The following is a 24,237-nucleotide window of genomic DNA, read 5'->3' on the forward strand; positions in this document are numbered from 1 at the left end:
TCCCCGTTTTCCCTTTTGGCCTTAATATCAAGATGTTGTCACTTTTTACATATTGTCCCATTAATGTTTGTTAGGGTAACTGTGCTAATAAATAACTTTGTGAATTTGAAGCTCATCAATACTGACGTTTGTCAAGACTACTGGATGATATCTGAGAAAAAGTAAACGTACGCAACCTTAGGGTATAATAGTAGCCATTTTGGATTGTTTCTATGTCTTCATAATTATTCAGTCACTTATATGCTTTAGAAAATGTTATTGAAATAAGGAAGTGTAAGTATAATCACCAAAATAAACTTTTCAAAAATACAATAACAAAAAATATACCCAAATATGGGAAAAATTATATTACATGACAGGTATTAAAGATTTATGCAAATTAGATATATTATACAAATCCAGCTTGGTAACCATCATTTTCGGATTCAGCACCACCGAATTAGGTAAAATAGTTATGTTACCAACTTCTACTAAGCAATGCCTCTTCTTGCCCTAAATGAGCCCTTTTTTAAATACCGCCTAGACTAATACCACCCAATAGCTTTGTTGACAGACTGAAAGCTTTTTCAGGAAATTCTGTGACTCTGTGGTGGCTGTTCAGAATTGTGTAACTAATACCCCATACAATTGACCCAGAGTGCATAAACTTGTCCACAATTTATCACAGACATTTTATGAGATGTATAAGTCGGGGAAAACAGCCAAAGACATACAGGGTGAGTCAAAACCAGCGGAACACAAACCTCAAAAACTATATTTAATATTTACAAAAAAATGTAGTACCAAAAATAATGACTGGGAAGCCAATTTCATAAACTACATTTAGATGAAAAAATACTGAAATTGCTCAATCCGTTCAAAGAATATCACCATCATAAAACCTCTTTCGTCCAATAACGTCTTCAAACATCACCAGCGATAAAACCTCAGTTAAGATGTTAAAAAATATCACACAAAGTCCTTTTAAAGGCCCGTCTTTTTAAAAAAAGGTGAATTCTATAAATCATATTGTTCACCTAGCCAGGGTAGCTAATAGAGATATTGTGTACTACAGTTGTTGGCAGTTGTTGAAACAAGTATTCTGTGTAATTTTCTTTGTTGTTCCAAACAGTTAGAAAACTCACTAAGTTTTTTTTGTTGATGAAACAGGTTTTAGCGTCATTGCGCTTAAATGGTGATATTCTTTGAACGGATTGAGCAATTTCAGTAATTAAAAAAAAAGTAGCTTATAAAATTGGCTTTCCACTTATTATTATTTTTGGTGCTAAATAATTTTTTTTAATATGAAATATATTTTTGGAGATTTGGGTTACGTGTTTTTGACTCACCCTAGCTGTAAAAGCCCTTGACCTACCAGAACTCGCCGTCGGCATCAAACGTCAGGCCCATGTCTCTCCTCTCACTCTCGGACACGGACGACCATTCACGGGAACTTCAAATACACAACAATGAGTGTTTAAAATTAACAATCACTAATCACACGAGAACAAATCTCCTACAGATTCAATCCTATATTACGATTTCTGCCGGTCAATATATAGGCTATGGAGTTTACTCACAAGGAACCATTTTGGTCGTGTTCCCTGAATGTATTTTATAAATTGTGAATTGTTGAATGGGATGGTGCCTGACTTTATATGCATTCTTGCCTCACTTTTATTTGTTCATGTTTTTTTGTAATGTGGCTTTTGTATGTTTAATCACAAATTTTCATATTATTCATCAGAGTAGACTGGTATTAATTTGTAATTACCTTTTTTGTCATTGCTTTCATTTCTCCTCGCAATTTCCAAAAATTAAGATTTTACCTCGCTTTTTTATTTAACATGGCCGACTCGTGAATAAAGCTTATATCATGTTTTAATATATTCCATCAATTATGGGAGTACCTATTTCCCAATTCAATTGTTTACTAATGCTAGGTTTACTAAAATAGTATAAAACTTTTACAAATAAAGAGCGTGTGTCGTCCGCATAATCAGACCAACAATAATATAGCCCGTGAGGTCATAATGGACAAAGAAAGACATTATGAGACGAAGTTGTACTTGAGCTGATCTGAAGTGGTTTATTCGGTTGGCTGTGATGCTCTCTGTCTGATTTCTATATTCTACTGGGTTTTATTCAGTAAATGGACATTCCAATCTTACAGCTATATCTTACAGGTTTTCTTGCCTAGTATTAAGAATTGTTCACTAACTATTGAATATTAATAATACAAGATTGAAGGTGTTTGGTCAACTTGTATCTGGGGGCAGGGATAGGCAAATTATTAGAACAATCGGACTTCCTCATACGTCTGTGGCTGATTCATCACTGTGGCCTTCCAGTGCAGCCCAGCGTCCACCCACGCGGGCCTTGTTGCAAAACTGGCCATTCATTAGATGTGTCTCATTACCAGGAATTGTGGTCCTGTTCCTTGAAGGTCAACCCATGCAATTTATACAAGAAATATAAAACATGGTATTTTATCACGGGGATATAACCAGACCTGTTGAAATGGTGATGTAGAGCTATTGTGTATGCAAGCATTCTTGATGACACAAGTTATGGTAAACTATTCGAATTGTATTTTGTCTTACCGGTCACTCCAACGCCCACTCCACTCACTCTTGTCAACGGGATCGAGAATGCGGACCAAAACAACCCTCTGCGAGGATCCGTGCAGACGAAGAGTCACCTGCATATACAATGGAGACATTTAAAGACAGGATGGACATTGTTTAAGGCTGAAATTGTTATTATAATTAAATATCAATAAGGGAATACATGTGTGTTAAACTCTGTTTAATATGACCGGTTGGAGTCTGGATGAGTGATAATTACCCGAGGTGAAGCCAAGGCTTATTACCAGCACTCCAGACTCCAACCGGTCTTAAACACAGTTTATTACCCGACCAAACACATATCATTCCCATTCATATATACCTTTTCCGTCAAAAAAAAAAAAAATTCGGTCCAAAAATCAAAACAAGTAAAAAATAGACGTTGCTAACCATTTTGTTCAACAATTTTAATTCATGTTTTATGAAACACCCCTCTGACTATTATATGGAATGTCCCTCTACAACTCCTTACCTTATAAGGAGATTGGCGTGCGCGTCGCGCGTACTGTGCGTCGCGCAAAACGCAGCTGGGCTGGTGTAGTGTGAATTTCGGACTATGCAATACTGATTCACCTATTTGTATTGCACACATAGAGCTATATTATTTATTATCTTCAAGCAAACTTGATTCCTCGATCCTGATTGGTCGATCCATGGCAACAAGCCGTGCTACATATAACCATACCGCACGGCCACGGTACTACGGAAGTGTATTTAGGACACAAATTTTGAGGCCCTCTATTTCGCCCGGGCGGATTACTATTTCGCCCGGGCGAATTATTATTTCGCCCGGGCGGATTACTAATTCGCCCGGGCGAATTACTATTTCGCCCGGACGGATTACTAATTCGCCCGGGCGAATTAGTAGTCTGTCCGGCCGGGAGAATTAGTAATCTGCCCTGGCGAATTAGTAGTCTGCCCGGGCGAATTAGTAATCCGCCCGGGCGGAATAGTAAAAATTCGTTATCACGCTTGCGCGAGTGGAACACGGAAAATGTAGTGCGTCTGTGTCCCACATACCACTCGGCCTTCGGCCTCGTGGCATGTGGGACACAGACGCACTACATTATTCCGTGTTCCACTGGCGCTCGCAAGATAACTAATAATATAGCTCTATGATTGCACGTTAAAAGGCACCAGATTTCATGGGAGTGCAAATTTCATGTGACACTGGAAAAGTGTTTAAGACCAGCCAGCCATGTCTTTATCATCCTTTTAAGACCGACCACGTGACGGGTTCTCGACCAATGGAAATGGGTAAACTGTATGAATACAAGTTATATAGCGCCTTTGCAAAAGAATTCAAAGGTGTGTAAACAAATCAACAGAATTGGGAACAAATGAAATCAAAACAAATATGGTTTTTAAGAGGCCCTTAAACTGTGCAAGGCATAGTGATACCGGTGGATCGAAGGGGGGGGGCGAATTAGATTTAAAAAAAAAAACGTCCAAACCATGCCAAGTACCGTACCGGTACTCGCGCGCCCCCGTCTGCCCAAAAGTTCAGGGGCCACTTGCGGACTTAAAGAGCGGAGAAACCTCTCCTACGTCTGCATAAAATACGCAGAGTGAATGTGGCGTGAGAATTTGTGGCCATATGTATGGATAGCATAAATGTGAACATGATGGAACAATTGCTGGTCTCATCTGCTCAATGTGCACTCTGTACGTGGTAATACCCATTTTTTTAAAACGTTCGCGCAATGCCAGCATATGGGGTAAAGGAATTTGAAATCATTCATCGAATTATTTATCTACTTTTGACAAACCATGAAGGAAGGATTGTAACTTTTTGTATGGAAAAAACAAGAGTACATGTATAGTCTAAACAAATATAAACAAATGTTGCTTGGAATCTTATTACATATTGCTCAAAAATTGTCAGGGGAAATTAAGTAGCCAGCAATCGCCTCAGAAGCTTTTTTTTAACATAGTTAAACGTCAATGTCAACAATTAAGAATGTAAACATGCACATTGGCGTCTTACAGTGTGTATGGTAAGAGAAAACATTGCCTTACTTTTTTTACAGCAGTGATGATGTAAGCGTGTCCCATGATCAATCCGTTGGGCAGCTTAGCCTCCTTCTCAGTGGCTCTGTTGGCGTCAATGGAGCAGGCCATCAGGGAAGCACGTTGGTTGCCTTGAAGCATCAGCACGGACAGGTTCTCAGGAGGGTCCTTCAGCTTGTGCAGCTCACAGACTCCACCAGTGAAGTCTTCCATGGCCTCGATGGTGTCCCCGCCCTTCAGCGCCTCATAGCTTCCGTGCAGTCTACAAGACATGTGTCAATGGGGAGTACAATTATTATAAGCACTTCGCACAATAGTTTAGTCAGGATTATTTTTTTTCAGTGGGGAGCCCAGGGGGACTTTATGGGGGAAATAAGGGCGGACCAAACAATTTTCCTCCAAATTTTCAAATTAAGCGTGGACTGAGCAGGGGAGGGGCTGGATCTCCCCTGACGTCGGAGGGCGATCTTGTTTCTTGTCATGTTATACAGCTTTCATAAGTCCATAGGGTTAATGGACTACAAATCGAATTATATTAACATTCCTCGTCTTGATTAATAACTAAAAATAAAAGGCACTTTCTGGACGAGGGGCCAATTTTAATTTTGTTACTTTTTTTTATATCCTAATTATTTTTTATTTATTATTATTATGATATTATTATTATTATTATTATTATGCCGTGTGAACAAATTGTATAATGAGGTTCAATGGGTCACGACACGGCGCGGAAGATCGTGTTGTGATTTGCTTGGACAAAGACCCATAAACATTGCGCGTCTTTTGGTTAAAAAATGCAAGTCGAACTTCAAGTATACTTGTACTAACACAAAAGTTTAACAGTTTGTTACAATTTTCTCACAAAATGATCTTGAATAGCTGTAGTTTCAGATACCGAGTGAACAAATTGTGCGGAGTATACTTGAAATGAGCAGCATACAGTGATTTAAAAATAACAAAGCATTCTCGGCATCGAATTCTACACGTCTATCTCTGTTCCATCGTTGGCGGCGCCTTAAATGAGACAGCTTGCCTTGGCGTAGCTCACTGTACAAGACTGCTTTTGGCATCCTCGAGACTTCCATGTCATGACCTGTCCACCTTAGGCCAAGTTCGGGCAAGGACCATTAGTCGACTAGTGGTTGATTTGTGACGTACCTTACGCCTGCGCACTGATAGCAACGTGCGAACGTCTCTAGTCAAACGCTGGTCAAAATGTCATCGCAAAACTTCTGGATCCTGGCTCTCTGCTAGCGTTATGAATGCGCGCGGCTATTGGTTACCAGCGAAGCAAGCAACCCCAGTAGGCTGGTTCCAAATAGTCGACTAGCGTAGTCAACCACCGTCGACTAGACAGAGTTCGGGCAAACGTTAGTTAACCATTGGTCGACTATAGTCCTTGCGCGAACTTGGCGCCAGGTGTCTAAGCATCAGCATGACCTCTATGCTGGCCTGCGGGGTGGCCTGTAGTGCCTCGACGGTGGACGGTGAATAGTGCGCCCTCTAATGGCACAACAATTAGACCAGCGGGCCTACTTGCACTATAACGCCTTGGCCATTTCGTTTCAGTGGTTTACCTATATTTTTATTTTCTCCTTAGGCTTTCTTAGGGATCAAAGCTTTCCTTGGGGATCAAGCTGGCTACCTTCTCGTGGTGATCTCCGTTACGGCTCAAGCTCACAAGCTGACAAGCCTGCAAAGCTACAGCCAACCGAAGCCAGCAACACAACTCAACCTAAGCGATATCGCTATTAATGAATATCAACCATCTCAACCGCCAACCAAGGTTAGATCCATCCAATCTCACCGTTCCTTATTGGCCAACGAATCGGGGGCGTTTCCCTGATGCGAGACAATGACTACCACCGAGATTCGCATACTCCAACTTAATGTCGAAGGACTCACCAAAGCATATTATTATTATTATTATTATAGCTAAACGTGATCTTGTCCGACACCTGGCTGAAAAAAACATCAAGCCATGCAACATCACCATCCTATGAGACGGTGTCCAATCTTCGGCCCTCCCAACGGATCGGCTGGCCTTATCGACCTTCACGACACAATATTGCAGTGGTAGAGAACTGACGTTCCGGTGGGATACCTCCAGGAACGAGTTATACAAACGACGACCTAGGGAACCAATCAGCGATCGAAAAAAAAGGTTCGATGGCTCGACCGACGGTTGTAAACATACACGTCCCGGCCCGCGGTACGTTATCGAGCATTATACCAGCGCTTTCCTAGGGAACCAATCAACGATCGAGATACTTCGGTGATCAAGCAGGTTTGTTCGAATTGATACAGACGGTCTTATTGACATAAAAGAGCCCCGCCCGCATTGCTACCAGTACGAGTGAGTAAAAAAGGCCTGTTATGCAAGTGCGCTACACAATGCAACTATTGCTCTTGATCACTGACGTCTTGGATCAAGACTAGGATCTCGTCTGCGATTGAGGAAAATGTTTTACCCCGATAGTTGGAATAGTCAGATTTCTCGCCGTTGTTCTTGTACAGCCACACTATCACGACATTTTGCAGATCTCCCTTCTTAAAGCATTCAGGAGGGACACCATCTATACCAAGAACCCTATGCATGATCAACTTGGGGACTGCGGACTTGACCTCCTCAAAAGAGGGTGGGTCATGAAACTCTGTTTTCGATTGCTGTTGAGGTACTCTAGCAATGGATGCTTCTTGGCCATAGTTTCGTGTTTCTAAAAAGACTCGAAATAGTGCTCATCAGTCCAACGATGTGAGCATTCTTCTTGTCTGCCAAACTGTTGAGCCATCCGCGGAGCTGAGTATAGGGCTTGAGTTTGATAGGTAGGACCAGAGACTTGCCGAAATGCTATGTCTCATGTGTCGGCATAACGCTGATATCTTTCTGCAAGCACTAGCCACTACCTGTCATGAAAGCAGTCGTGGCTACCTGGCGGCCTGGATTGGCCAGCATATTCTGACAGAAGCTCTAATCTGCTCGATGACTGTTTCTCATAATCGTTTCCATCAAACCAGTCTTTGCTCTTTGCTCTTCTTAGATGAGAAGCCCACACTTCACTGCTGTCTCTTGCAGTGTGATTTTCATGTCTTGCCACAGCTTCTCCGGATCTGTTTTCGATGCTCCGATATTGACGAGCTTGCTCTCCGTTTTGCTCTGAAACTGCTAGCTCAGTCCTGAAAGTTTTTATACTTGGACTTTCTTGATTTATGGGCTTCTTCAGTTTTAAGGCGGGCATGATGTTCAGTCTGACGTTTGCGCGAACTAGTTTGCTGTCTGTGTAACAGTCGGCGCTATAGGCGTGACTCTGGTGTGAAGCACATCGTTCACATCCTTTTGCTGGAAGATGGTATCAGTGACGGTACGGTCCGGCTGTGTTCTGCACACAGCTTAAGCAAACGTCCATTGTCGTTACAGTTGACATGTTCGTGTCAGCCAAGCAACTCTGATCATATGATGTGGTCTCTGCCGACCCCGTACATTAAAGTTGCCCGTGATGATGATCTTATCTGAGTAGTTTGTTTTCCGGAGGAGTTATTTTAGGTTGCTATATACAATGTCATATCTGCTTGGAGAGTTGAGGCACAGAAGCTGATAATGGTGAGCAAACTGGTTGTCAAGTAGCAGGAAGCGGAGGGACATGAGTCGGTAACAATTACCCACTGGAAGACCTTCTAGTCACGTGACGATGAAATGTTTAATCATTATGCCTACTCCACGAGGTCTGTGGGCTTTGCCAGACCAATACAAGGTGAAACCTGCACCATGTTCTGTTTAGGGAGCCCTGTTCAGCGAAGCACACTTCGTTTACAGCTCAGTGCGGCAATGTCAATGATCAGTTGAGCTATAGTTCCCTGGTAACCAGTGCTGAACGCCTCTGAAAGTGGTTGGTGTAAGAATCAGAATCCTGCGAACATTTCAACATGCTACTTTGACACTATAGCCGTCTTTTTGTATCCTTCCCTTCCCTTCCCTTCTTCACCTGAAAATGTAAGTGTTTCTATAGCGCTTGAATAAGATGGTCGGTCTTTGGACTGAGCGAACCAATCAGGTGATGGGTGAGGCAAGCTTTCTTTCTAACGCCTTTTCTTGGTCCGTTACCATGTGGAGTAAGTAGTGCTATCCCTGAAGAGGGCTGCTGTTCGCTAGTAGTGCCCAATGCTGTTGTTGTCTCAGGTCAGCAGACAAGCGACTGATACACCTGAGCCTATGCCTGTCGTTCCATCCAATATCCAACGCGTTGGGACTTCTGGCCATAGTAGTTTGTAAGTAGGAGTCAGGGCGAGCAAGACATTGATCCCACTCTTTAGGCTCGAAAAGGCATTCACAGTGGCTTAGTGAGCTCAGCAGGTTTTACATTAGAGTGTCCTTCTGCTAACCTCTGGCTGAAAATCCTTCTCCTGGAGGCACGAGTAACAACTGAGTTTGATTATTCTGATAACCCTTCTCCAAGACGACATTGCTTAAAAGCTAACCAAAAAACAGGTTCACTGACTGGATTGCTGAATGCCAGAACGTGTCCACACACCGATTGGTCATGCGCATTGTACCGTTCCTCTATAGGACTCCAACTTGCTCGTGTATCCTCTGCAGTTCTACCCGGAGCCTGCCCCGTTCTGCCCCGCCAGTTACCATGGTGTGCCAAGAGGATGCACTGAAGTCTTGGCAATGGGGAGACTTTGTACTGGTGGGAGGGTCTTATACACACACCAGGCTTACCGTCTTTTCGGACTATACTCGCCAGCGACTGTATAGCTGAAAGCGGGAAAGCTACACTAAACTAAGTTACTTTATATACATTCCATTACCCTGTGCAAGCACCACACATGATTTGTATGGTCCACACAGCGGCGGCGGAACGCTTTCAAACTGGGGGGAAGGGGCGCAAAAATGGGCACTTGCTCAGGAAAAGGGCCACCTTTCGTCGGTGTGAAAGTGAGAGCCCCTCGGCCTCTGTAATGGCAATATATTTGTTACGGGGGGGGGGGAGCAAAAATGTGGTCCCCAAAAAGTGAGTCCACGAATTCACGGCGTGGGGTTGGCCCTAAAAAAATGGATTTCATAGATGCTCTGTGGTGCGATCTGAGGTAATTTCTGACCGTTTTAACTACGTAGTGGGTGCCTGTCTTTGTGACGTCACTTACAAAACAAATAAAATTTGGTTCTTTTTGGGGGGAGGAGGAGCCATTGTCCCGCTGCCCTCCCTTGGATCCGCCCTAGTCTTGGGCATTCGGCACACCGCACATGCACACCCTCCGCCCCCGGCAGTAACCTCTCTGTGCCCGCCCATGAAATGTGACTATAAACTAATTGCACCTCATCATGCACCTGTTCACTAGCACATTTTCGTCCCAAAATCATGAACACTTGAGGCTCTTGACAGGAAACTGAGGCATTTGCGGTTGTATTTGCAAAAACACAAACGTGAAGCTCAAGTGCATGAGGTGTTAGGAAGTAACAGTTATGTATCACATGGTGTACTTGAAGCACATGGGGTGACAGTCGGCTTAACCTCAGGCGTGTGTTTTACCCAAGGCTGACACTTCACGTGCATCAACTTAATGTTCGATTCACGTGCATGACGTGACATCACTTTTTACAGTGGGGAGAGACCATTTTTTTTTTCACGAAAGGGGGCCTCTTGCTTTTGATGGCCAGCCTCTGTGACAATTTTATTCCCGTGAGGAACAATATTGGTTTTTAAACGCCAGTTTTCCATGAGAGGGGCACAATTGTCCTGTTGCGCGCGCTATCAGGAAATAATGTGCTTTAGTCTCGAGAAGTTATCCCCAGAGGAACACTGTTATTTTTGATGGCCAATTTTCCATCTCGACAGTGGCACAATTTTATTATTGCGAGAGGGGTATTTGTGTTTTCGAGGGGTATTTTTTCCTCTCGAGAAGGTACATACACAATCTTGTTAATGAGAGAGGGGCACTTGTGTTTTTGAGGGGCAGATTTTCATTACAAAAGAGGAAACAATATTATTTGTAGTGCGATCATAATTATGCTTTCATTGCGTGCGTTCGAGGGGCAGTTTTGTTTCATATCGAGGGGCATATTTTATAACTGCGAGAAGGGCACTTTTGTTGGCCTGGGAAAATCGAAGGAAGGGGGGGGGGGGCTTGCTCCCCCGGTTCCGCTGCCCCTGATAGTGCAGACATCAACCAAATACCGATTTTCATATTCCTTCTCATCCGGCCAAAAAAGCAAGACAAAGACCGTCTCATCTCCCTTAGGGGTATGCTGCCTGGTCGGTGCAACCGACTGAATCTAACACACAACCATCTCTGCCCTCATCACCGATACTCATTTACTGCGCAGGGGAGAGGCAATGAGTGACAAAGTGTGCAGGCCTACACCGCCTTATGTGGAAGGTTGTTTGTTTCTTGTTACGCAAATTAGGACCGAGTTATGGGGACTTTCTGCTGTCGATCACCTCGTACAGACGAGTGTATGTCCCCTCAACTACGGAACAGGACCCCACACCCGACCATGCGCACACACATCAAGGCTGGACTCGAACCCACAACCTGCAGAATTACGCACAAGATGAGCTCAATATACTAAACCAAGAGGCCACAGCACTCCACAACACTTACTCTTGCTTCTCTTCCAATCTTCCTGTGGGGTACCAATCATACCTCTGACAAAGGAAACAAACAACCCAACACCCCAACAAAGAACAAACAAAAACAATTACTGACTTACTTAGCATAAGCCTTCTCCAGCAACGCACTCCAGAACTCGTTCTTCTCCGAAGAATGGGCAAAGACCAATTTGCCATCCAAAGTGGGCAGGCGATCATCCACTACCACCTCCACCCACTTGCCGTATTGCCAGAATTTGAAGTAGAATGCCCCGCAGTAGTTACGGTCAAAGTCCTGGTCATCGGGACAGACTCTATTTACAAGACTTGCCACTTGACCGAGTGCAGCCAGGCCAGCAACGAACCAGGAGTTACCTGAAAGAGGAGATCATCAAACAGTTTCAGCATTTTATTGAACGTGTGTTATTGGCCGGGCCTCAAAATTCGGCAATGGCAGGACGAGTCTGTACACGGAGCAGCTGTTTTGTTTTTTTGGTTTGTTTGTCTTTTTAAAATCACATTTTAACAGGAATTTGGTTGACCTCGATCTTTGAAATATTTGGATCTTGTTAATTTTTTTTTTTAGATTTGGCAAAACACTTAAAACAGTTTTGAAATACTTTGAGTATGGAGCCAAAAATTGCATGGTTAATGTTGTTTTCTCGCAGTAAAGAAGATTACATTTACCCTCGATTTTCTGTGTGTGAAAACATGTATGAATGACGTAAAAAGCCTCTGTACTGATAACGTCACACTTTGTTTACGTGTGTGCTTTCCTGTGGTGCTCAGTGGACCGTGGGCCCCCACTGCATCCATAGGAAAGTGAACATGTAAACAAAGTGTGACGTCATCAGTAAAGAGGCTTATTGCTTACCGAGCTGTCCCTGAACGTCAAAGCGACTGGCCCCTCCCACAAACAACTTCGGGTCTTGGCAAAGTTCCTGTTGTAATTAATGTACATGTACATGTACAGTGTCAATGAAAATGATGTTGACAACCATAAAATACATATACATACTCTGGCTCGAATCCAAGTTAAACATTGAATTCATTAAGATATTTGTGGTTTTTCGCAGTCTTTCTGAAGGTAAACAGACACAGTGTTGTTCCAAAAGTCAAGTTAAACCAACTGATTGTTCTTAGAACCACAAATTGCAGTAACCGCAAGTCTTCCAATCCTGGATGGTGTCCACTATGCATGCAAACCCTTATGTCTTATTTTAGCATAATCTGCATCACGTAAGCCATTGGCTCCAGCCAGTCGGATTCTGACGATTTCTTTGTGGCATCGCTTATGTTTCCCATGCCTTAGCAAGCACCAATGGGCGTCGCCAGGATTTTTTTCCGGGGGGGGGGGTAAAGCAAAAAATTTATCACTTTTCCGAGCGTGAGCAGGGGAGCATTTACCCCCCCCCCCCCGCCCGCCCATCAGCAGCAGTATGGCTTCGCACCTCTTTGTCCCCCCTCGCGACGCCCATGCACCTAAAACATTGGCTCAGACATACTCATCGTCCTGAAACCGTTGCAGGTCAGTAAATCGGGCCGAAATCGCCTACGCCGGCCAAATCACGATTTGCATGCCCTCTTTCGCTATTTGAGCATATTGTGGGCCGTGAACTTGAGGGTTTGTAAAAAAATATGAGTGGAAAACGTCCACAGGACTGTAAACTTGTAGTTCTGTGCAATTTGGATGTAAATGGAGCCCTAAAAGCGCTCTATTTTGCAATGGAGTGTAGGCGTCGTTTTTTCAAAATGGCGATGGGCTTTAGGACCATTTTAAGGGGTGATCATCCTCGGATGGAAATTTCTCCTAAAAGTCATCAGTTAACCCCCCAAAATTGAAATAAAATGAAAGATAATGAAATAAGATTTAATTTGATGTGTGTCTGGAATACCTTGAAGAGTTGTGAGTATTTTTCCTGAATTTTTGAAGTGGGGGGAATTTATCAGTGGGGCCTATGTCAGTTTATTTACTGGTCTGCAACCGGAGACCATATTGCCAACAAGAAGTGTTTACTGACGTAACAGATATTTTAAAAGTTCACCCTGGTCTGCTTTTTTGTAACTGTTCCAACAGTCAGTCCATCTTTCCAGTATTGTATTTAACTCCCCCTCTTCCCCTTAATTAAGTCGTCATAATCTCTTCTCAACTTCTACCAGTTTGGCCATCTGCCCGTCAACCGGTACAGCTTTAAAGTGGCCATGAAAACAATTTTTTCTGAGAAACACATTTTGTGCTACTTTCTTCTCTTCTTAAATGTATGAAAACTATTTGACATCCCTTTTTGGTTTATTTTATTCAAAAGGGCACTTCTTTAAACATTTAAACATTTTCTACGCTTTTTTAGACAACTGAGGGCGCTGTTGCCGTGATGTCATTTCAGGGAGGCACACAGAAAACTTCCGTTTAAGGGTTTTGTGTACAAATGTGAACCCAGAAATCTGCTCATTGATAACATTTATGAGAAAGGTTTGCTCATTGGCTTACTGCCATGTACTAACACAACAACGAATCACCGAAGAAAAGAAAATTTTAACAGCGAAATATCCAAAATTCTGGCAACTTTTGTGCACAAGCCAATTGCAACACTGAGGTTTCTGCCTGCACTGTTAAAAATGCCCGTAAATTTACGAACTCCGTAAAGTGAAATATTCCATATTTTCGGCGTAATTTTACGGACTTTCCGTAAATGCAAATATTAATTATGTTATTTAGCGTGATTACAATCCGCATCGGCCCAAACACCTACACCGTAATATAGTACATCTAAGTACATAATTATTGTTATTTCACCCACAACCGTTTACACATGTCCAAACTCACGTCAAGGGTCTGTTTATTTTACGGAATGAAAAAACTTTTCCGGAAATTTTGCTACAGGAAAACGGAACGCTATTTTCTTGCTGGCAGCAAAATTTCCGGAATTTTTTTCTCATTCCGTAAAATAAACAGACCCTTAACATGACATGTGTACACGGTTGTGGGTGAAATAACAATATGCTAATGAATATGGAAATAATTTGCATTAGCATGAAGACCAAAAAGGCACCAAAATAACCTTGAAAACGGCAAAATGAAAATTGAACATAAAGTTAAAGGGGACACAAGGGTGCATTTTCAAGAATTACATTAAATTTTCAAGAATTACAAAAATACATTTCATGGGCCCTTTAAGTCTGTGTTTCTCAACAAACACTAATACTAGTCCCTATCTTGTTGTTTCTTCTGTGTCCACATTATTCCAACTGCTCGGGCGTTAATATGCATGCTCTCTATACTATGAAATAAAGTAAAAGACTCGGCCTGTCCTAAAATTGTTCTGTTACGATGGGTTACATGTACAATGTAGGTATACATGTTTTCAATGTGTACATTCACCCCAATATTAATCCTCAGAATGTTAAAAAAAAGGCACATTCTTTGTAGAATTGAGAATGTTCCGGGGGGGGGGGTTAATATTAGGAAGTAAAAAAGAAGATAGATTTGAGAAATTCTATAGGTGTCTGCTGATGGGTGACGGCACGTCAGACAAGACACAAGCAGACGCTACTCTCTGTTTTACTAAAATACCGATAAGCATTTAGATGATCTGATTTCTACAAAACCAATGAGAATGATGTTTGAAACTACATATACTGTGACCTATAAACGAAATGACTGATGGGAGCTGTGTTTCAGTACAAATTGACATTATTCGATGATGAGTCCCGTATGACACATTTTGTGTGACACGTACGACACTTTAAATTCTGTTAATCTTTTTTAGTCAAACAATCACACGTTTTACCTGAGCGATCCTTATATCAGACCTTTGTTTAGATGTTACACTTCATTATAAGAATTTACCACTAATCAACCCACGGATTTTGTTAACCCAAATTCATCGTCACAAAAAAACACGCTTCGTTTTTAGCATTCCTGACTAGTAATTTTTAGCCAACTTATTATCAGACGCGGATCCAGAGGGGGAGGGTTTGGGGGCTCAAAAAAACCCCCAGCTCTGTCAAAAAAACAAAATCCATAGAAATTCTTGAAAAAAAATCCGAAATCCACCCTGCTCAGACACCCAATTTGTTTTTGCTAGTAATAATGTTCGCCTTGCACAAAATACGTACAGCGCCAGCTTGGTTAGGGGGTATTTCTACATTATTCTGGGATATATGTACATTATTCTGTGATATAGTTTTAATAATCGTCGGATTTGAACAGTGCCCAAATTGAAAGCCTTTTGATTTTACGGAGGCCAAGTGACCGGAGACAAAAACCCTGTCAACAATTCATTTTTTTGCCGATGACCCCCCCCCCGCGTAAATTCCTGGCTCCGCCTCTGATTATTGAGCAATAAATCATAGTGCCATTCTGTTATTGTGTCCCAGGTTTCTTTATTTATTCTGACACACTCCCTGACTTTCCAATCAGCCTTGAAAAACAATCTCTGAATGGGTTGTACGACACATAATGGAATTGCCCACCAGAGCTTGACGTCAAAGGGCCGACGGGTGGCACTCCCCAATGCAGACTGGTAGAATTGAGAGTTTCCCCTACGATGAATAAATAAATAAACTACTACATGTAGGCTATGTAGGGGGCCTATACATGTTCCACAATAACATATTTTCGTTTGAAATTTTATCCACTCTGAACAAAAATGTCTTATTATGATGCTTGGTGCCCTCAACACTGAAGTTCCTAAATTTAACCTCAAACTGCCTAAGAATGCAGGAGAAAACATTGCAGGGCGAGCCTTCGGCACGCATTCATCTTCCCCTTCCCCCGCAACCACCCTCCTTTCCTGAAAGCTAGACCTGCCCCTGTTGTATATGTACATAACCTAAATCTATGTATTTTATTGTATGACCTGTAGAACATATACATGTAAGCCTCACACTCTAAAAAAAAAGAAGTGTATAAATGATTGCTGTGCAAAACATGTGTACAAAAATTGGGTAATTTCTGTTCAATATTGAGCAAAATGAATATGTCGCATGTACCTCCTACTCGTGCCATGTGTGTTACCCATGAAATGGGTAAAATAGGTACTAACGTTGACTACAAGTCCAAGCAGCACAGGCAAAAAGTTAAAAATCATGGTATAATTACCCAAGTGATGGGTTAAAGAAACTGGATTTACCCCACAACTGTGTAACAATTCTTTCTTTGTACACGTCGAAGAGTTAAATTTGCAACGAAAGTAGAAAAAAAATCAAAAACAGGGATCTGTAATTGAAATACCTCGCTTGTCAAGGCCCCGTCATTGCTGTCTCTAGCCAATTTGCAAGTTGAATTAAACCGCAAGGGTGAATATACCAAGGTGCACAATAACTGATTTAAAAACAACCCAAGCGATGGGTAAATTTGGAACCCAAAAGTGCAGGGTAAAAATTTATATCCCTATATCTGGGTAAGAAACTGACACAACACTTGCGTAAAATGAGGGTTGGGTTAAGTTTACCCAATAATTGAGTAAAAAGGAAACATTGTCGTCACATGGGTAAACTTTCTTACACAATTTCGTTGTGCAAACATGCAACACAATTATGGGTAAAAGTTACACTGAAATAGGTATTTTTACACTCTAGCTGCTGTGTAAAAAAAAACTACCCAAGTTGACGACCATGTTCCCTTTTTACTCTCGAAAGGGTAGTACTTTTACCCAATATTGAGCAACTATTTTTTAGAGTGTACATGATCATATTATAGTAACTTTATCAGATTGTGACTGTCGGGTCCGTCTTTAAGGCTGGACCAGTGTACCCCGCGCCGGGCACGACTACTGCGGCAAATGGAACTGCCGTTTTGTTCGGATTTATACCGACGGCCTATTTACAAAAAAAGACTAGGCTCGCCCTTAACCTATTTACAAAAAATGGCCAAGCCCCCATTGCTACGAAATATGCAAGACGTTAGTGACAGAACGTAAAAAAATCAATTAAGCAGAGAGCTAGCATATTGCAAATATTGTTTTTGATCACTGACGTCCAGGGCCAAGACTAGGTTCGCCCTTAACTTTTGTTTATCCAGCCGGGCTACTGGAACAGACTCTTAACTATAGCCGGCGCGCATTTTCACTAGCCCGCATGGTTTTCTTTTATAGAGTTTCTCATAAACAAAATGTGTGTATATTCCCCGTAACTTTTCACTTTATATACTCAAACGAATACAGAGACACAACTTTCTCAATCTGAACTCGACGTACAACATTTATTCTTTCGCATCCCAGCAACATGGCGTCTTACGTTTTTACGATGGTAATACTCGGGGATCTGTTGTTTGGCTTTTTTTTTTTTTTTATCTAAGCCCCCTATTGAGGAAAAAGACTTGTTCATTGCCTATCTATTGTTTGAAGTTTGCAAGTTTGAAGAAGTAGTTCAAGACCAGTTCTTTAATGTGTAGAACAACTTACTTGCTTAACAAGAATAAGAATGAGCGATACTATCTCTTTTGAGGTCATGATTTAGGATGTAAGTTGCTAATGATTATGTACACACTTATGGGATGTATAATTAAGGCGCCCTTCCGGGAGAAACAAAGAGCTTGAAGTGTGTCTTTGTACAATAGCAACCATGTTAAGCTGTACAAATTTGAGCTCTTCAACCACATGCTTTAGAAACACTGTTTGAGGAACGCCATGGAAAAAAGTTGAATTGTGCCAAGTTAGGGCAGTAGACCTGCGTGTATGTATCATACATCCATACTGCAAAGGGCTTAACCCTAAAGGGGCCGGGGGGGCGGAATCCCTCAACATTTTCCGCGATAGCCTCTAAAAAAAAAAAAATTCGCGACCCGAGCTGTTATGACTTTTTAGCCTCGAGCTTTACGCATCTTTTGATACCAAAAACATAAAAATCGGACCACGGGTTGCCGCGTAGCGAAAAATTTTCCGTCGCTACGCGCCGTGAAAACTGAATTTTCGCATATACGTCGTGTACACAGAGCAGAATTGCCATTCGTACATATGAATAATTAATTAGCCATAATTCCAAAACCCTTTGACCCATAGTCATGAAATTTCTTGGGTATGATTAGGAAGAGTTGCTCTATGCATGTGCTGAGTTTCAAAATTTTTCGTCACTCGATGGCCGAGATCTTAGGGGGGGGGGGCGGAATCCGCCTCCCCCGGCTGAGAGATGGTCAAAATAACCCGGCCCCTTTAGGGTTAAAGACCTTCAGACCTTCATAAGTTATCGCAGATGACCTTCTTTGCTTGTCAACACCCATTCACACTCTTTGTACAATTCAGAGTACCTATTCATCTCAGTCCTTCCGCATAAGTCAACATTTCTAAAGGAGCCCATCGTATACAAAAACGGTCGCAAGGTTGGACGTGAGGGTAATTCTATCAGCCATTGTTGGCATAGATGAATGCAAAGCACCTCGATGATGCATTTGGCCATGAAATGCAAAGTCTTTCAAAGTTGCTTTGAAATTTAGTGGCATAAAGTATAAATCATTTTCTGTTGGACTTTTAGCTCAGAGCCTCATAAATATTACAATTTTCGGAAAAAAGTCGGTCAATCGACTGGTCGCTGACAATAACCTTTTCATTTCTGGATTTCTCCAACACCAGGCCTGACGAATTTATTTCAAGGGGTAGTTTGTACCAGTACGACCTTTAATCGAAGTAAACTGTTTAATATTCGATGGGTCACATTAGAGGTAAATGCAAATGATCCTAAAGATATGCCAATAGTATCTTACCACGCAGAATTCAGATCAATGCAACTTAATGAATGCAAAATTGCAGGTACATAAAAATGGACGTGTACGCTAACTACGCTTTAAAGAGGTTGTGGAATGCTCGAAGACATTTCCGTCATTTTTTGGGTATATGTAGCCTAAGGTGTGATGAAATAAAAACGACTTTTGTGTCTGTCATGAAATGAGTACAAAAGGTACTTTTGAGAGCTGTTTTTCAGGTCCTGTTTCGACGCGAACGTGCAATTTGTGTAAAAGTCGTCGTTGAGGGCAGCAAACAAAACATAGTAAATCGTGATGTAATAAACAGGACTCCCGATGCAGCGTAGTATAAACGAGTCCTGTTTATTACGTCACGATTTACTATGTTTTTTTTGCTGCCCCCAACGACGACTTTTACACAAATTGCACGTTCGAGTCGAAACAGGACCTGAAAAACAGCTCTCAAAAGTACCTTTTGTACTCATTTCATGACAGACACAATAGTCGTTTTTATTTCATCACACCTTAGGCTACATATACCCGAAAAATGACGGAAATGTCTTCGAGCAAAAAAAGAAACCAAATATTCTCATACAAATATATTTATCGAGTGTGTATTATGTGAATGATGGGTTGACCTCGCCAAGGCTGTTAGTTTTCCCCGCTTTAAAAATCTTTTACAATAACATTTTCCCACTTCGTGGATTTACAATGGAGTAGCAGGGTGGCATTCAAGATGTTAAATGTACCTTCCCTCGGATTTTAGTCATTTCAGAACACAATTCCTGTTCATCAAAAACATCACGCAAACGTGACAGAGCGGGACTTTTGATGTTAGGAGGGGCGCGGGGGGGGGGGTACTTTTCCCTTTCAGGGATAGGAAACTGGTGTGAAATCAGAGTTTAATTATACGTAAGCCAAGATAATACGAGTACAAAAAAAACATGCCCTACTTTTGATCCTAAATAATTCTGTTATTTACCAACGCCATACGAAAGGCTCACTTTCAGAATGTCGATACAGCGCTGGAGACGGTGGGGGAAGGCGTGTGCTGTATTTTTTTGTGTGGCGTTTAAATCTCACCCTCCTGCCCAAAGCTGATGAAACTCGCTCCATAAAATATGTCATGCCTTGTTTAGGCCTACATGATCTGGAATTTTGTTTTAATTCCATTGGTAAACAACTGTCGGAGTTATAATGGATCAAAAGTAAGACAATTTTTTTTTGACACGAGTTCGTACAAAATATACAAGTGCACTCATATTGAAGCATAAAAGCTCTTTTCTTGACACGGCCTGACACGTAGTCTCATCTGCCATAGGTACGTGTATTTAATCTCCTTTTGATATATTTTGGCATATTTGTGTATGTGTTTTCAAATACACGGATATGGATATACTGTACACTTGTATGTGACACATTCTGTATGTACCTGTTCGTGTAATTATACCTCTTTAATTGTGTTTCCATTCCAGCTTGGAAAGTTTCTCTCAGAAAATTATTTTAAAATTGGCATCAATAGTCAGTGCAAATTAAGTACAACGTGTGCAGGTATTTCTTTTAGAATTTAATCAAAGACAGCATACACACCGTTTGGAAAAAGAGGGGAAAAAAATCTTAAACAAGAATACATTTATCAATCAGTTGTGTGTATATATATGTGAATGGTGGGTTGACCTCGCCAAGGCTTTTCCCCGCTTACAAAACTCTTTTACAATATTTTCCCACTTCATGGATTTACAATGGAGTAGTAGGATGGCATTCAAGGTGTTAAATGTACCTTCCCTCGGATTTTAATAATTTCAGAACGCGTACACAATCTCTATTCATCAAAATCATCACACAAACGTGACAGAGCGGGACTTTTGATGTTAGGAGGGGGGGGGGTACTTTTCCCTTTCAGAGATGGGAAACTCATTTCAAATTGAAGAGTATACGTAAGCCAAGATGATACATGTAAAAAAAGTCTTACTTTTGATCCTATATTACTCTGTTATTTACCAACGCCATACGAAAAAAAATCCTCACTTTTAGAATGTCGATACAGCGCTGGAGACGGGGGAGGGGGGGGGAGGCGCGTGATGCGGCCGAAAGCTTCTGAAGGAATGTAGGATCACCCCTGATGTCATTGCACACCTCCTCGATCGTGTGTTGTGCCAAACGATGGAGGAGGTGTGCAATGCCGGGGTGATCCTGCATTCCTTCAGGAGCTTTCGACCGCAGCACGCGCCTTCCCCCACCGTCCCCAGCGCTGTATCGACATTGGAAAACACCAAGTCGAAAGTGGTAGATTCTGAAAGCGAGTATTTTTTTCTTCGGATGACGTTTAAATCTCACCCTCTTGCACAAAGCTAATGAAACTTGGTCCATTAATTATGTCATGCCTTGTTTACATGATCTGATTTTTAAAAATTCTATTGGTAAGCAACAGAGTAGTTCAGGATCAAAAGTAGGACATGTTTTTTTCTGACACGAGTTTGCCAATAAACGGGCAATATTCATTTGTCCAGTACAAATAAACAAGGGCATGCACTCATATTGAAGCATAAAGGCCGTTTTCCTGACACTGCTTGACACCTAGCCTCAGGGTCAGAGCAAAACAAACACAAATTTAATCTCATTTGGATATGCAATATAAACCCATTCTCCCAGGCATTTAATTGACCTAGGCTAGCCGCACTTTTCTTTACTTTGAACTTCACAGGAGTAAGGACAATTGAAGGTTGATGAAGGTAGGTCTCGTATGCAAACAAAAATGCCTGGGAGTTAGGGTGCGGCCATTCATCAGCCATAAAGACTTTGTTTACTGATTAAGTCCCTCACTGTCCCTTTGCTTTTCATATGGCCCAGCATTGTAGACTTACCTTAGGCCTCTTCCATGCAAATCGCCCTGAGTTTCTTCCGCTGTAGTTGATTGACGAGTCAACTGCTGGGAACTCTGGGTCCTCATACAGGCGGGAGGAATTGTGATTCCGCTTGACGTCTCTGTATGTTACTCCAGTTCTTGACATCTTGCCCAATCAGTCTGTTCACTTGGCACTTGAGATATCAGAGACAATTCAAGCTGGGGAGGAAAATTAATTGTAGATTGTGAATAGAAAATGAACGGAACAGTTGAGACATGACACATGTAAATGCATATCTATTTCAAATAGTCTTTACATACATGTATTTTCTATATATCTCGGGGAAAATCACGTGATACACCATGAACGTAATCAATGGGCACACTTTTCAGTAATGGGTGGTGTGTACAAAGTTCGACAACGAACTAGTAAGTTTTGAGGTTAAAATTTTTGTTGAGTGTCTAGTTTTCATGTACACAAGAACAGCATGGATGCGGTTTGATGCTGGCGCGATTGCAGACCAAATAATGCCTGCATGGTGCTGACCAAGAATTGTTCTTGGCTGTTTAGAAATAAATAATGGATTATCAGAAGTAGAAAAATATGCTGACAAAATAGAGAGTGATTTATTTCTACGGTGCAACTGCAAAAATACAAAGTTCAGCAAGAACCATTCCCCGATTTACTCAAGATTTTCTATTCGCAGCGAATCGGATTAAAAATCGGGAACGTGTGAACTCAGCATAAGCCAAACCCATATTATCCCAAAACTCTTTCCTGCTTAAGGGCGTTTTATACAGTTATGTTAAGCACATTCCTAGGCTACTCCAAGTCTATATAATGCAGTGACAGAAATAGTTTTAGTCCTCTCTCTCTCTGCAATGCATGCCACACACTGCCTAATGACAGTACTGCAAAGTTGACTGAGCGTGAACTTGACATAACTGTGTGTGTAAACAGAGTGGAACACATTTACACGAACATTTTCTCTACAAAATCCAACTTCCATCACAACAGAAAGCTGTCCAAATATTGAACAACTTTAACTTAATGATAGCCATTCGGGGCTTGCGAGTATCATTTGAAGGAAAAGTCAACATACCTGTGTAGAAATAGAATCTGGAATATCAGCAAAAGACGTGCAGACAGGAGTGGGAGAGAGCGCAGTTTACCTCGGTCTCTACGGTGCAAACTACGCGCACCGTCACTGCGTTGGATCGATCATGCGTGTAATAGTAAGGGTCCAGTAAGCCCCGCCTATTGGGCACGTGGGTTATGCACACGTGCTCCTCTCTAATACTGTATTTCATGCTCCAGCGCATGTTCAGCTGTGATTGGTCAGAACACAACGGGGCGGGGCATACTGTTGTCTTTCACTGGCGGGTTCCTGGATGCCGCACTTCACGCACTATAGTTGGGTGGAGTCGTATACCACAATGTACTGCAGGTTAAAAAAAAATGTAAATAAAAAAAAAATGAGGTTGAAACCACAATCTTTTGGGTTCAAAAGCTCCGCTTTCTTGCACTTGTTTTTCGTATTTTCCCCACACAAACTGTGGTTCTATCTGTCTATTACCGCAATAATCTCAGCTTATTACTCGAAATGTCATATAATTCTATCAAACAGTTATATATTGTATTCTGAATTGTTAACAAGGATATATTAAAATATGAAATATTAATATTGTGATTTGTCTGGTACTTCAAAGGAAGTTTTTTAATTGTTGGTAATGCAAAAGGAAATTGTATGTATGTATCTAGTTACTTCCCAAACGTCTTGAATCTGAATGGGAAGTAGTATTACTGGTTAATGTTTTATAGCAACTATACTTTACTTTGAAAAATGTAATATTGCCATGGAAACAATTTAAATATTTCAATGAACATTTTCTTGCAGTGTATTTAATAATTTACATAAAATTGCAAATACTACATTAAATATAAAATAGAAAAAATAGACAATGTGTTAAATTTTAAATAAAATATTAAGGACTCCTGAACCCAAAATAATGGAGATTGGTTGTTTCATTTAGATGAGTATTCATTTTGAGTTCGAGTAACCCAAGTCCATAAAAAATTGCAAACATACATTAGGCCAAAAAAAAAAAAATTCGGTCTCTGGTCAGACCAAAGTTTTTTTATTTTTTTTTTCAAGCTTGGATTGTACAGACAAGGTGGGTCTATTTTGCTTTTTTGGTGTCCTCATGTACATTGGTGTCCTCCATAATTTGCCTTGGTGCTTTCGATCATTTGCCTTGGTGCAATTTCCCATTCCTTGGTGCTCTTTGTTAAAAAAAATTGAGGAGGTGCGGAAATAGAGGGCGCTGCTGGAGCTACCGCGGAACATTTTGGAAAAAAAAAAGATCGACGCGCATGATTAAAATCGACGCGCGCTGACCAGAGACCGACTTATTATTTTTTTTGGCCTTAAGGAAGTACATATGAAAAAAATGGCGGGAGTGATCAATAAAAACTGGATTTACTCTGCAGTGTATTTTGTAGTACGG

The 24,237-nt window shown here is 41.4% G+C and overlaps 1 protein-coding gene across 1 annotated transcript in view; it reads right to left on the minus strand.

Annotated features, from left to right (window-relative positions):
• The window catches only part of LOC119741798 (calpain-B-like), a 46,178-nt gene extending 23,221 nt beyond the window's left edge, over positions 1-22,957 (minus strand). The window contains exons 1-7 of the mRNA XM_038217692.1: positions 22,833-22,957; positions 21,749-21,948; positions 12,081-12,147; positions 11,329-11,581; positions 4,626-4,878; positions 2,583-2,680; positions 1,355-1,432 (exon numbers count right to left, since the gene is read on the minus strand). Coding sequence (XP_038073620.1) covers positions 1,355-1,432; positions 2,583-2,680; positions 4,626-4,878; positions 11,329-11,581; positions 12,081-12,147; positions 21,749-21,895 — 896 coding nt within the window. The 5' untranslated portion in view covers positions 21,896-21,948; positions 22,833-22,957. The remainder of the gene's footprint in view (positions 1-1,354; positions 1,433-2,582; positions 2,681-4,625; positions 4,879-11,328; positions 11,582-12,080; positions 12,148-21,748; positions 21,949-22,832) is intronic.
• Positions 22,958-24,237: the final 1,280 nt, after the last annotated feature.

This window comes from Patiria miniata, unplaced genomic scaffold (assembly GCF_015706575.1).
Source record: "Patiria miniata isolate m_02_andy unplaced genomic scaffold, ASM1570657v1 HiC_scaffold_5, whole genome shotgun sequence".
In the NCBI taxonomy this organism is placed as follows: Eukaryota; Metazoa; Echinodermata; class Asteroidea; order Valvatida; family Asterinidae; genus Patiria; species Patiria miniata.